Source organism: Malania oleifera, chromosome 8 (assembly GCF_029873635.1).
Source record: "Malania oleifera isolate guangnan ecotype guangnan chromosome 8, ASM2987363v1, whole genome shotgun sequence".
Taxonomy (NCBI): Eukaryota; Viridiplantae; Streptophyta; class Magnoliopsida; order Santalales; family Ximeniaceae; genus Malania; species Malania oleifera.
In genome coordinates this window covers 76,385,680-76,399,849 of record NC_080424.1, presented here as the reverse complement: position 1 = coordinate 76,399,849, position 14,170 = coordinate 76,385,680, and the positions used below count along the sequence as shown (strand labels likewise).

The window sequence follows — 14,170 nt, the reverse complement described above, 5'->3', positions numbered from 1 at the left end:
CTGTTCCCATAAAATCATTTTCATATATACATTTATCCCTTTTCAATATTTTCCAAAAAATCGTATAACATTTCCACATTTCATTTCATTTCATCAGGGATATTCATCATCATATCATTTTCCCAGATTTCCCATTTCAAATCACATTTTATACAATGCATTTGATAATTTTCATAAAATCATATGCCAAACAATTTCTCATCTATTATTCATATCATCATAATAATAGTTTCAGGGAAAATACCATAATTCATTTCACATATATTTCAACCAGTATTTCATAAAAATACCTACTATAACTTATTCCCCTTACCTGTCTTACTGAGATTCCCACACAGCTCAATCCTGAGCCCGTGGCATTTCTAGCACAAAAACCTACAATTTCCATTTCCCCAGAACATTCAACAGAATTTTAACATAATTTTCATAAAACATTTCCTAGGCTCCAAATAACCTAAATAAATTGTTAAACTGCAAGATAATCAACTTACCTCAGTTTTCCTAAACTATGCCCGCAGGGTCCCAAAATTACACCCACGACGTTTACCCGAGCCTTGAATTCAATAACCATAATTCAACCTCAGAATGCTCATTATTTAACATTTCTAAATCTACAATAATTAAAAAATAATTCGCCTCTTAATAACCCCCTTAGCCTAATTTTGGAGTTATGCCTACGACGACCCCACGAGAAATCCGCTCCGCTAGACTTGTAGAGAATCATCCCTAGATTCTTGTGGTGGTTTCCGATCGTCAATTGGGCTTAAGATTTACGAGAAATTGAGGTAAAAGTGAGAATTAAGTTTATCCTATGAGGTATGCCTACGTCACTCCTATGACGAATCCGCTCCGGTAAAAATGTCGGTGGCGGAGAAAGGAGTCCAGGAGTATTTTTCTGATTTTCGATCGGGTGAATATTAGCCGAGAAATTGAGGAGAGTGTGAGAGAGAACGAAGGAGACGAAAGGAGAGAGCGTGAGAAGCAAGGTGGGGGGTGGCATTTTGCTTCCTTCAAAATTTTGAAGCTTTAGGTAAACTTATTTATTTAAATAATATAATAACAATAATAATAACTTTTAACCTTATATATATATATATATATATATATAATAGTAATAACTTTAACATATATATTATATTACTTTATTCATAATTCTTATTGTTTAATTAATTGATTTATTATTCAATATTATTTTATATCTTAAATAATTTATTTATTTTATTTTATTTTTTACATTCCCAAACATATCATTTTCTGGGGCGTTACATCGTGGCTATCAGGCAACTACTGATAATTCAGTTGAGAAGTCACAAGGCGAGAAAAATAACAATACCACTCTCAGTGGCGTATTCAATCCAAAACAGTTGGACCAGCTATATAAAATGTTCTCCTCCATTCAAACATTGCGTCAGTCTTCCACTGGTTCTTTAGCCTACCGAGGTAATTTTCTGTCAGCCCTAAACACTACATCCCATTATAAATCACTATGGATAATTGACTCAGGTGCCTCTGATCATATGACTGATTCTTATCATTTGTTCTCATCTTATTCACCGCGTGTTGGAAATTTGAGAGATAAAATTGCAGAGGGATCTCTCTCATCTATTGCAGGCAAAGGAAGTATTTGAATATCTGATTCTATAACTTTAAAATCTGTCCTACATGTCCCTAAGTTGTCTTGCAATTTGTTATCTGTTAGCTAGTTAACAAAAGATTCCAATTGCTTTGCTAAATTTGTTTCATCTCACTGTGTTTTCCAAGACCTATCATCGAGGAAGATGATTGGCAGTGCTAGGGCATGTGAGGGACTCTACTACTTTGAGGAGGAAAATACGAGTGAACAATACAATACTGCAATTTGTGATTCTGCATCTATTTCTAGAAATAGTGAAATTTTGTTATGGCATTTTAGGATGGGTCATCCAAATTTTCAATATTTAAGACGTTTATTTCCTTCCATTTGTTCTAATAGAACATCTTATGATTTTCAATGTGAAATTTGTGAGCTTGCGAAACACCAGCGTAATTCCTTCCCAAAGTCCACATACAAACCATCCCGCCCATTTACAATGATTCATAGTGATTTATGGGGGCCGTCACTCTCTCTTAATCACACTCATGCGAAATGGGTTATTACTTTTATTGATGATCATACTCATATTTGTTGGGTTTACTTGTTAAAATATAAAACTGAAGTCCATTCTACTTTCTTCAATTTCCACTCAATGATTCAAACACAATTCCACACTCACATCCAAATTTTACGTACTGATAATGGTACGGAATATTTCAACACTATCTTGGGACATTATCTTCAAGAAAATGGAATTGTACATCAATGTTCACTACAAACATGAAGAACTATTTCTGGGGTGATGTCGTTTTAACGGCTACACATCTCGTTAATCGAATGCTAGTCGAGTTCTTTCTTTTGCCACTCCTTTCCAAAAATTTCAGGAATATTTCCCCAACTTTTGAATCCACTCCAACCTCTAAAAATCTTTGGATGTACTGCCTTTGTTCATATTCATGCTCACAATCGGGATAAATTGAAACCTTGTGCCATTAAATGGGTCTTTATTGGTTACTCTCCTACTTAGAAAAGCTACAAATGTTATGATCCTGTCTTAAAACAAATGTTTGTTAGCCTTGATGTCACGTTCTTTGAAACCAATCCTTATTTCCAAAAGCCCTCTCTTCAGGGAGAGAAGTGGAGTGAAGATCGGTTCTTTGATTTCCATACTACTGAATCTTTGCCATCTACTGAGTTTCCCATTGCATCATTTCCTGAGTCTCCCAGTGCATCATTTCCTGACCTGTCATATGCAGATGATCACTTAAACTCAAGGGGAGATGCAGAAAAAAAAAATTAATAAGGAAACACTTGTTTACTCAAGAAAGCCAAAAACAAAGAACAGGGAGGATCTCATACCTAAGGCACCAAAAGAGTTGGAACTAATGATAGCTCCGAGCAATCATGAGTCCACGCCCACTCCCGGTCAGGTAATAAATGGCCATGAGCTTTTTTGTGATAAGTCTGCACCCGATGACATCAATTTACCTATTGCAGTCAGAAAACAAACTAGGTCATGTACTCTATATCCCTGGTCAAAATACATGTCTTAGAAAACCCTGTCTACATGGCATTTTGCTTTTACCTCTAACCTTGACAGGATAAAAATTCCAAAGAATATTCAAGAAGCCCTGGAAATCCCTAAATGGAGAGAAGTTGTCATGGAAGAAATGCGAGCTCTGGAAAAAAAAATGGAACTTGGGACGCTATGAATTTGCCAAGAGAAAAGAAGCCAGTAGGCTGCAAATGTGTATTCACAGTGAAATATAAAGTTGATGCGACAATTGAAACATATAAAGCCAGATTTGTTGCAAAAGGGTTTACACAGACATATGACATTGACAACATGAAGACATTTGCACTAGTGGTGAAATTAAACATAGTTCGGGTCCTCCTATCCTTGGCAGCTAACTTAGATTGGCCACTACAGCAACTCGACATTAAGAATGCTTTTCTAAATGGCGAGTTAGAAGAAGAAGTTTACATGACTATACCACCAAGTTTCAGTAAGAGAAGTGAAGAAAACAGAGTATGTAAACTCAAGAAGTCCTTGTATGGACTCAAGCAATCTTTCAAAGCATGGTTTGACAGATTTACGAAAGTGATAAAGAATCAGGGATATCGACACGGGCAATCAGATCACACTATTTTCTTCCAAAAGTCTAAAAGTGGTAAGAAAACAATTTTGATAGTGTATGTTGATAATATAATCCTAACTAGAGATGATACAGTGGAGATGGAAAGATTAAAGAAAGTCATAGCTGCTGAGTTTGAAGTTAAAGACTTGGGATAAATGCGATACTTCTTGGGAATGGAAGTTGTTAAATCAAAGAAGGATATTAGTGTCTCTCAGCGAAAGTATATCCTTGATCTCCTAATCGAAACTGGCATGCTTGGATGCAAACATAGTGAAACCCCGATTGAAGCCATAAAAAGGGTTGAAGACTTCTAAAAAACAATTAAAAGGGAAAGGTATCAGAGATTCATAGGTAAACTAATCTACCTATCACATACCAGGCTCGACATTGCATTTGCGGTAAGTGTGGTAAGTCAACACATGCATTCACCAAAAAAGACTCACCTAGATGTTGTGTATAAGATCCTCAGGTACCTCAAGGGTTTTTCGGGTAGAGGACTCTTCTTCAAGAAATGTGAAAATAAGGAAGTAGAAATCTTCACAGATGCGGATTGGGTAGGATCAGAGGAAGATAGAAGGTCTACCACTGGATATTGCACTTTTGTATGGGAAAATTTGGTAACTTAGAGGAGCAAAAAATAGAATGTAGTGGCTCGAAGCAGTGCTGAAGCTGAATTCAGGGTAGTTGCACAAGGGATATGTGAAGGACTATGGTTATGAAAACTCTTGGAAGAATTACAAATTTCGGTGAAATTCCCTACCAAACACTATTGTGACAACAAAGCAGCCACCAGTATCTCTCTCAATCCAATTCAACATGACAGGACTAAGCATGTAGAGGTGGATCAACATTTTATCAAAGAGAAGGTTGAAGAAGGAACCATCTGTATGACTTATGTACCTACCAAGGAACAAACTGCAGACATCTTTACTAAAGGGTTAGCTTGACAGAGCTTTGATGACTTCATTGGCAAGTTGGATATGATTAATATCTATGATCCAATTTGATAGGGAGTGTAGAAATCCCAAGTATCTTCATGTATCTTGAGTAAATTAGGAAAGTGTGTAGATATAGAAGATTGTATATTGTTGAGGGTGATTCTATTAGGAGATTGTTTCCATAGTTAAAACTTCCGATTGTATTATATATTGTAAATTGGGTTGTACAAATTCATTCAAGAAATACATAAATTACATTCTGTTTTCATTTTGCATTCTACTAGGATGATGGGTCATCAAATTTCCAAAAAGATAGCAAGGAAGAGATTGAACTCAAGTTCTTAAACCCCGAACCCCTAAATACACCCAAGAGCTTGATTGGGCCCACCTCATGTAGAAGGCAAGAATATTATTGCTGCAATTCGGTGGCCTCACATGGAAGATGGCTGCAATTTGTTTTGTCAAAAGTGGTTTTTGTTTGGGCTACGGTGATCTCCTCCTATAAGAGGAGTGCTTCCCCTCCATTGTGATATGTATACACAAATAGATAGTGAGAGTGAAAATATAATTATTAGTACATTGTGAGTGCATATTAATGTGAGTGAGTTGAGTGTGTTGTAATCCTCCTCCTCCTTCACTGTATACCCATATATATATATAGTGAAGTTACTTCTCTCCCATGGACGTAGGCAAAATTGGCCAAACCACGTAAAAAATGTATTATTTGTGTGTGTGGTATTTGATCTTGGGCAAGATTCATATCCCAACAATTGGTATCAGAGCTTCTGGTTTACTGTGTTGTTGGTAGGTTTTATTTTTTTTATATTAATATCGCCTTGATGGCAGGTTTTATTTCAGTGTATCAATACCGCCTTAACGGCAGGTTTTATTGATGTGTATTGATGCCGTCTCCATGGCTGGATTTGTTCCTAACCTTTAAGATTATACTGTAATAACATTGTTCACTACAGTTGTCCATGTACAGTACTAGAGCATATTTAAAGGAGGAAAGTACAAGTCTTAACAATAGTTCTATCATCAGACTTACAAAAACAAATTATTCCATCTGAAAGACAATGATGGAAGATTTGTTGTACTATAAAAATATGTTTGATCCCATTGAATGCAAAGGGATCATGCCACGTGAAAAAACTGAGTTTGATTGGAAGAAGTTCAACAGAAAAGCTGTCAGTGTTATAAGACAATGGGTTAAAATGAGGGCAATTCATGATACAGCCAAAGAAACAGATGCCTACAAACTTTGGCAACATCTAGGAGAGATGCACGAGCCAAAGAATGCCCAGAACAAAGCTTTCATAATAAGAAGGCTTGTGAATTTAAAATTATATGATGGACAAAATGTTTCAGATCACTTAAATAAATTTAATGAAATTCTTGATAATTTGGCAAGCATGGAACTAACTATTGCAGATGAAATTCAAGCATTGATTTTGCTAAGTTCATTACTAGATAGCTGGGAGATAATGGTGGTAGCTCTCAATAATTCAGCACCAAACAAAAAGTTAACCTTAAGTATGGTGAAGGATAGCATCACAAGAGAATGCAAGAGAAGAGCTGAGCAAGTCTTGCCCACTCACTCTTAAGGACAAGCGATGGTTACTGAGAGGGGCTGAAATAGATATTCCCAAGGAGACAAGAAGAACACAGGCAGGTCCAAAAGCAAGTTCTGAGGCGATCAAAATCAAGGGGTAACTTCCCCTATTATTATTGTAATAAGTCTGGACATATAAAGAAGGACTGTTGAAAATGGAAGGCAAAACAAACAAGCGAAGACAAGAAAGAGAAGGACAAAAGTAGTGCAGCTGTGACTTTTGATGAAGGTGAAACTAACGTGGTGTGTGAGGAATGACGCATTAACCTCACTTGCCAAGACACAACATGAACAATTGACTCTACAGCATCATTCCATGTAACAGCATAGAGAGACTTCTTCTCATCTTACAAATATGGTGATTATGGATTTGTTAAGATGGGAAATGAAGTCAAATGCAAAATTTCTGGTAAATGAGACATGTTGATAGAAACAAATGTTGGCCGCAAGCTACTAATGAAAGATGTTCGGCATATACCAGACATTCGCCTTAACCTGATCTCCATATGTCAACTTGATGATATGGGTTATGATAGATATGTTCAAGAAGTTTCAGGCCAATGTTGAAAGACAAAGTGGAAGAAAGCTCAAATGTGTTCGTTTAGACAACGGTGGTGAATGCATTGGGCCATTTGAAGAGCATTGTAGAGTCCAAAGTATTAGGCTTGAGAAATCAGTTGCCAAGACTCCTCAACATAACGACGTTGCATAGAGAATGAAAAGAACCATTTGCAACAAGATTATCTGCATGCTTTCTCATTCAAGGCTGCCAAAATACTTCTGGGGCAAGGTGTTAATGACAACAGTTAACCTCATCAACCTTTCTCCTTCAGATCCTTTAGGAGGTGACATTCCTGAAAGGATTTGGACTAAGAAATATGTATCTTCTAAACACTTAAATTTGTTTGCTTGTAAAGCTTTTGTCCATATTCCTCGGGATGAAAGGACCAAACTTGATGCAAAGACAAAAGAGTGCTTGTTCGTTGGTTATGGTATTGATGAGTTCGGCTACAGACTATGGGATCCAAATAATAGGAAAGTCATCCGAAGTTGTGTTCTTTAAAGATCAAACTATCGACGATTGTGAGAAGGTCGATAATCCAAAGCATGTCCTCAGGAATCCAATCGAGCTGATTCCATATTCACCACCACAGCCACAAGAAAAGTATGATGATAATAGGGAAGTTGATGAACCAATAGTTGAAGGTGATCAAGAAGCTCCAGCAGCAGAACCCCATATAAGATCCACCAGGGAGCGTCAATCGTCTAGCAGATAATCACCAGATGAGTATGTGTTGCTAACTAATTTGAGAGAACTAGAATGTTATGAGGATGTCATGTCACATGAGCACATGACTGAGTGGTTGAAGGCCATGCAAGAAGAGATGAAATCCTTACATGAGAACCACACTTATGATTTGATAGAACTACCAAACGGAATGAACGCACTCAACAACAAATGGGTGTTTAAACTGAAAAATGAAAAAGGAAACTCACAACCAAGGTACAAGGCGCGACTAGTTGTGAAAGGCTTCGGTTAAAGAAAAGGCATTGACTTTGAAGAGATCTTCTCGCTCGTGGTAAAGATGTCATCTATTCGAGTTGTTCTCGGATTGGTTGCCAGCCTAAAGTTGGAAATTGAGCAGCTTGATGTAAAAACTGCATTTCTCCATGGTGATTTGAAAGAAGAAATCTACATGAAACAACCTGAAGGATTTTAGGTCAAAGGAAAAGAACAATTGGTGTGTAAACTGAGAAAGAGTTTGTATGGTCTCAAGCAGGCACCAAAACAGTGGTATAAGAAGATTGATTCCTTCATAATGGAGCATGGATATAACAGGTTCACAACTGATCATCGTGTTTTTATTAAGAGATTTTCTAGTAATGATTTCATTATTCTCAAGCTTTATATCGATGATATGCTGATTATTGGTCGTGATACTAAGAAGATAGAAAAATTGAAGAAAGAACTAAGCAAATCCTTTGCGATGAAGGATTTGGGTCCAACAAAATAGATTCTTGGAATGAAGATCTTTCGAGATAGGAAAAATAGAAAGTTGTGGTTATCTCAAGAAAAGTATATTGAAAAGGTGCTAGAAAGATTTAACATGAGCAAAGCAAAACTAGTCAGTTACCCACTTGCAGGACACTTCAAGCTTACTTCCAAGAAATATCCTATAAGTGAAAATGAGAAAGAAGAAATGAAGAAAATGCCTTACTCTTCAGCTGTGGGTAGCTTGATGTACACCGTGGTATGCACAAGACCTGATACGCTCATACAATCGGAGTAGTCCCGATTCCTTTCTAATCCTGGCAAAGAACATTGGAAAGCCATCAAGTGGATTTCCGGGCATCTAAGAGGTATTTCTTATTTATGTTTATGTTTTGGTCATGAAAAACCTGTGTTGGAAAGTTATACAGATGCAGACATGGTCGGTGACATTGATTCTAGAAAGTCTACTTCGGGATACCTGATGACATTTTTAGGGGGAGCAGTGTTGTGGCAATCAAAGCTACAAAAATGTGTTGCATTGTCCACTACTGAGGCAGAGTACATCACGATCACTGAAGCAAGCAAAGAGCTTCTATGGATGAATAAGTTTGTGGAGGAACTTGGCCTCAAGCAAGAGAAGTATGTTCTCTATTATGACAGTCAAAGCGTTATTCATCTCAGCAAGAATCCAAGTTTTAATTCAAAGTTAAAGCATATTGATGTTTGATATCATTGGATTCGTGAGGCGTTGGAGTTAAAACAGCTAAGTATAGAGAAGATCCATACTAATGACAATGCATCAGACATGATGACTAAGATAACATCCAAGTCAAAGCTCAAAGCTTGTAGAACCGCAACAAGTTTGGTGGAACTCTCTGCATGAGAGATTTGATGGGGCCCGCCTCATCTAGAAGGCAAGAATATAATTACTGCAAATCAGTGGCCTCACATGGGGCCGCAATTTGTTTTGTCAAAAGTGGCTGCATTTTGGTGCAGCAACTCCACCCACCTTTTGACAAAGAAGGAAAATTGATTTTTGGAGGGAATTGGGTTGTAGTGATTTCCTCCTATAAAAGGAGTGCTTCCCCTCCATTGTGATGTGTATACACAGATAGAGAGTGAGAGTGAAGATATAATTATTAGTACACTGTAAGTGTGTATTAATGTGAGTGAGTTGAGTGTGTTGTAATCCTCCTTCTCCTCCTCCTCCTTCACTGTATACCCATATATAAAGTGAAGTTACTCCTCCCCCGTGGACATAGGCAAAATTGGCCGAACCACGTAAATATTATGTGTTATTTGTGTGTGTGGTATTTGATCTTGGGTAGAATTCATATCCCAATAGAGCTTTCTCCCTCAAGAATGGGCATTAAAATACTCTCTTGTGCTCCTAAGCAACTCAAAACGATTCCCTTTTATATGTGGGTTCATAAGAGAAACATGGGATAAAAAAGCCACCCTAGGAGACACCATTTAAATAGCCCATGTGGCCCTTGTCAAGGAACAATCCACCATCTATAGAGAGGTGGTTGAACACTTCAAACATAGCTCTTCACTTTAGTATTGTAAGGGTAGCTCTAACCTCCATACCAAAAAGGGACTCGGAAGAGCTTGTCATGCCCATTCACTCCTTTGCTTGAATGAAGCATACTAAATCTCAACAATTCCTTTACATTGGAAGACTTTGAACTCTCCCAATAGAACACCGAGTATGTTTTGTAAATAAGAGATATATCCCTTGTCCAACAATCTAATGGCAATCTTAAGCAAATGTCCCAAGCTGAAATAGAATTTCAATAAAAATAAAACAAGAAACTCCAAACTTATTTTCTCCTTTTATGCACATTTCTCATCAATTAATTGAATGGTTAATTTGGATGGTGGTTTTGGTCTTTGGAACCAAAAAGGGATGTCTTCAATCAGAGTCCGTGGTTTTGTTATTGTTAATGCTCGTGAAATGGTTTTTCAGTGCCTTTTTTTTTTTGAAAACCAGTAGTTATAAAAAATTCTACTAAATGCTTAGCGTTGATTTTTTTCTGACTTTGTTCATCCTGAAAATTCATTGACTCATTTGATGTTAATTTCGCCTCATAGCTTCATTTTCAAAATAAGGGCTTTGTTTCATTTTGGTTCTTCCCATAGGATGATTTGCTTTGAAAACAATTCTGTTTTTGCTCTTTGATTGGTTAGATTATTCAATGGGGTTAATCCATAAGCTTGAGAAGGTGTAATACATTTTGCTTCCATCATTAACCATTTCATTTATAATGATACGCGTGGCATTTCTTCTTTTCTCTTTTCTTGGTTAGCTTATAGAACACATTTAACTCATTCTCAAAGGTGTAATGCATTCTGTTTCCATTGCTCATCATTGTTAAGGCGATGCATGTGGTTTTTGCAGTTGACTATTATTTTTACTTGCATGCATACCTAATGCAAAAAGACTGGAACTTATCCCTCTTCTTGTTTTATCAGCTGTCACTAATGTGATGAATGTTCTCAAGGTTGAAACTTGAATGCTTTGATCCTCATCATTGCAAGGACTATAATGCAATGTATTGGACGTGTTTAGTAAAGGATACTCATGAATCTCTGTAGATTTGATGAGATAAAAATATCTATCTAAATGTAATTAGGTGACTATAATTAATAGGATATGGGCTTAAAACTATGTTGTTCGAGAGGACACTATGCTAAAGGCCTAACCTAAAGCAAGTGACCAGAGTCAACTCTAGGATTTGGTTTCTTATTTGCATCTAGCACAAGACTATGCCTCAACTCAACCTGAGAGATGTCCCTGCATTGGTCCACCATGATTCCCCTCGGCTAGAGAAATAAATAAGTTGTATAAAGCATGGGATGCAAATTCATGCAAGTTTTGGCCATAATTATGTACAAAATATGGTTGATTACTTTCTTACATGCATCTAACTATCATATTCTGTATTATAACTATAGCTAAAACTATTATAATTGTACCTAGCAAGACCTAGATGTGTGTAGTAGAGTGCTAGATGTTGTAATCATTAAGATGAAGCTCTCTAGCCTCCAAAAACAAATTTTTTTTTTTTTTAAAAAAACCCCTCCTTGGGGCCTGTAGTTCTTCATTTTAAACAAAATAGCTTCAATTTTGCAATAAATATTCACAGTGTTTGTACGTCAGCTTATGGTGTCATAAGAAGCTTATGGCCTCAGCTTATGTCCATCTGGAAGTGCAAACTGTGAATATAAGAAGTAAAACTATGCAATGTGTGAGATGGCTAAAACCAGGGCAAGGGAGGTTGAAACTAAATTTGGACGGAAGCAGTTTGGGGAACCCAGGGCCGGCGGGTGGTGGTGGCATCCTTAGAGACTATACAGGTACTTTTGTGTTTGGTTTTTCAAAATATTTTGATTCTTGTTCAAATAATGAAGTTGAATTGAGAGTTGTGTTAGAGGGAATAAAGATTTGCAAACATTTGGGCCATACTAGTATTGATATTGAATGTGATTCGAAGATTATTGTAAATTAGATAAGAACAAGGAGGTGCTCCTTGTGGTATTTATGAGATTTTTGGGAGCAGCTGATTGGTTTATTGAAGGGAGTAGACTTTTCGATAAAGCATTGGTATAGAGAAGAAAATAAAGTGGTAGATGTCTTGGCTCGTCAAGGTGCTAGGGGGAGGAATAGGTTGTTTACAAATAGTAGTCAACTCCCTAGAGTTATCAATGGGTTATATAAATTGGAGAAGATGGGTATGGCTTATTTAAGGTATGTTTAGCTGATTTCCTGTTGGTTTTGGTCTATGCTTTATGTTATTTATCTTTTGTTTGTTTTGTTGCGTGATATTTGGTTTGTAAGTCCTTGTTTTGTTTTGATTTGTTTGGTTTTGTAATCTTTTTTTTGGCTGGATGTTGGTGTTGTTATTTGGAAGGCCTTTAAAGGTTTGTCTTTTGCCCCTCCCTTTAAATATCTTGTAACCACGGTATTCTTCCGCCAAAAGTGAAGATTTATCAATAAATAAATGGAGGTCTCGCCCTTCTTTTTTGAAATAAAAAATAAAAAATAAAAAATCTCACATGGACTTTCTAAGTTCAATTCAGTCCATCAAGCATCACTCTAGGCTGAATTTACTTCTTATGTTATTATTATTAGGTTTTTTGCATGAATAAATTATAGAGAGGATCAATTTTTTTTTTATTGACTATTGCATCAACCACATGAGTGGTAGGTAGACATTATTTATATTTGGACACATCAAAGGCAGACTTTTTGATCAAAATATAAGAAAAATTCATTTATAAAAAATATTTTTCATATTTATATGTCACAATAATTATAGGTAGTGTCATGTATTCTCTATCTAATGAACGCGTATTTTTCAAAATTACTAATGAAATGTAGTCCTAGTATACGTTTTTTTTGGACAAGACCAGTCTTTGTACATGTTTGCTAATTTACACAATGTTGCTTTTTGTTGATTCCACTGTATTTCTGCAATGAGGGAGATTGGAAAAAGGCTTTCCAGAGTATTCCACTGAATAAAGACCCGGTCTTCCTTTTTCCATCCATGTCTACCCTTCCTAATTCTATGCATTAATCTCATTTAACTATTTTATCAACGCAAACAATTTGTTTGACATCATGTCAGTGATGTCACAATATGTTCTGATGGTGGTGGTTAAGCCAAGCTGCTAATCAGTTCTCAATGGATTAAATTGATTGGCTAGTGAATAGGCACTGTAGCTTAATCCTTATAAAAAAAAATAAATTAAAATTTTAAAATAATTATAGAAAATCATATATAAATATATATTATTGAATGGCTTACCTGTTTATGGAGTTACAAACTCAAGATGGAATTGATGTGGTTTGTGAGTTAAGTCTTAATCTTCAAAATGGCTTACCTGACACTACGCTTTTTTGAATTTAATCCTAGCTATGGACTTAAACTACGTGGATGGTAGCATAATGATGACAACCAGATTGAGGAAGCTGAAGGTACATGCTCTTAAACAGGATTCCTGGGCACAAAGTACTTTTGTTCTGTTCTGCAACTACCTGTTCTAAATACTTAAGGAGTCGGCCAATAGTTTGGAATTTTATTTCCTTTAATTACTGTATGAGTGTTTGCGTGTTTTTTTTTTTTTTTTTGTCTCTCCTTTTGATTGAGACACTGTCCTTTTTCATGTGCAGGAGCATACTCCGACCGTTAAGAAGAGCAACGCAGGCACTGTAAATCTGGAAGATTACCTTCCTATTGACCCGGTTCCTAGTTCTAAGGCTTCTCTAAGGCCGGGGCCTATTCAGCATGGCACCCCTCTTAAGCCTTATATTCCGCAACATTCACCTCCTAAGATGCCTGGACCTACCCAGCATGGCAGCCCTCCAGCTACAAAACCACTGTCTCCTGCTCATCCCCTGCACGGTGGCTCTCCTTAGCGTATTTCGAAATGTTCCTTCATGGTGGCTATGCTACATAAATGGATAATGCAGTTACTTGGTTTGCCCGTGATGTTCTAACCATCTTTTTTATTTTATCATGCATCTATGACCAACTTAACTTCTGATATGTGTTGCACACAGTTTCTTTGCATCTGTCTCTATGTAGTATAAATGTCTTCTGTCTTCCCGAATTAGTAGCATAATTCTCATGCACATTGATTACATAGCCCTTGTGACATATTTCAATGCTATCTTGCAGGCAGTTCTTTTTTACCTGATTGGGTAAAAGATTTGGAATTAAAAAAATGTCCTTTGCTGTGCATTGTCTTCTCTGTGTCTAATTTTCAGTGGGTTTCCAATTATACAAATAACTAGAGAAAAGTGGAAACATTGCATGCTTTGTTGAGGCGAATTGGCCTTTTATCTATTGTATTAAGTTGTTTTACAAAACTTATGCTATGTTGTAGAAATAGTTCAATACAATAACCATT

General features: G+C 36.5%; 1 protein-coding gene across 1 annotated transcript in view; it reads left to right on the top strand.

The window, feature by feature from the left end:
• The window catches only part of LOC131161587 (uncharacterized), a 36,460-nt gene extending 22,555 nt beyond the window's left edge, over positions 1–13,905 (top strand). The window contains exons 3-4 of the mRNA XM_058117434.1: positions 13,174–13,235; positions 13,431–13,905. Coding sequence (XP_057973417.1) covers positions 13,174–13,235; positions 13,431–13,676 — 308 coding nt within the window. The 3' untranslated portion in view covers positions 13,677–13,905. The remainder of the gene's footprint in view (positions 1–13,173; positions 13,236–13,430) is intronic.
• The last annotated feature ends 265 nt before the right edge of the window (positions 13,906–14,170 follow it).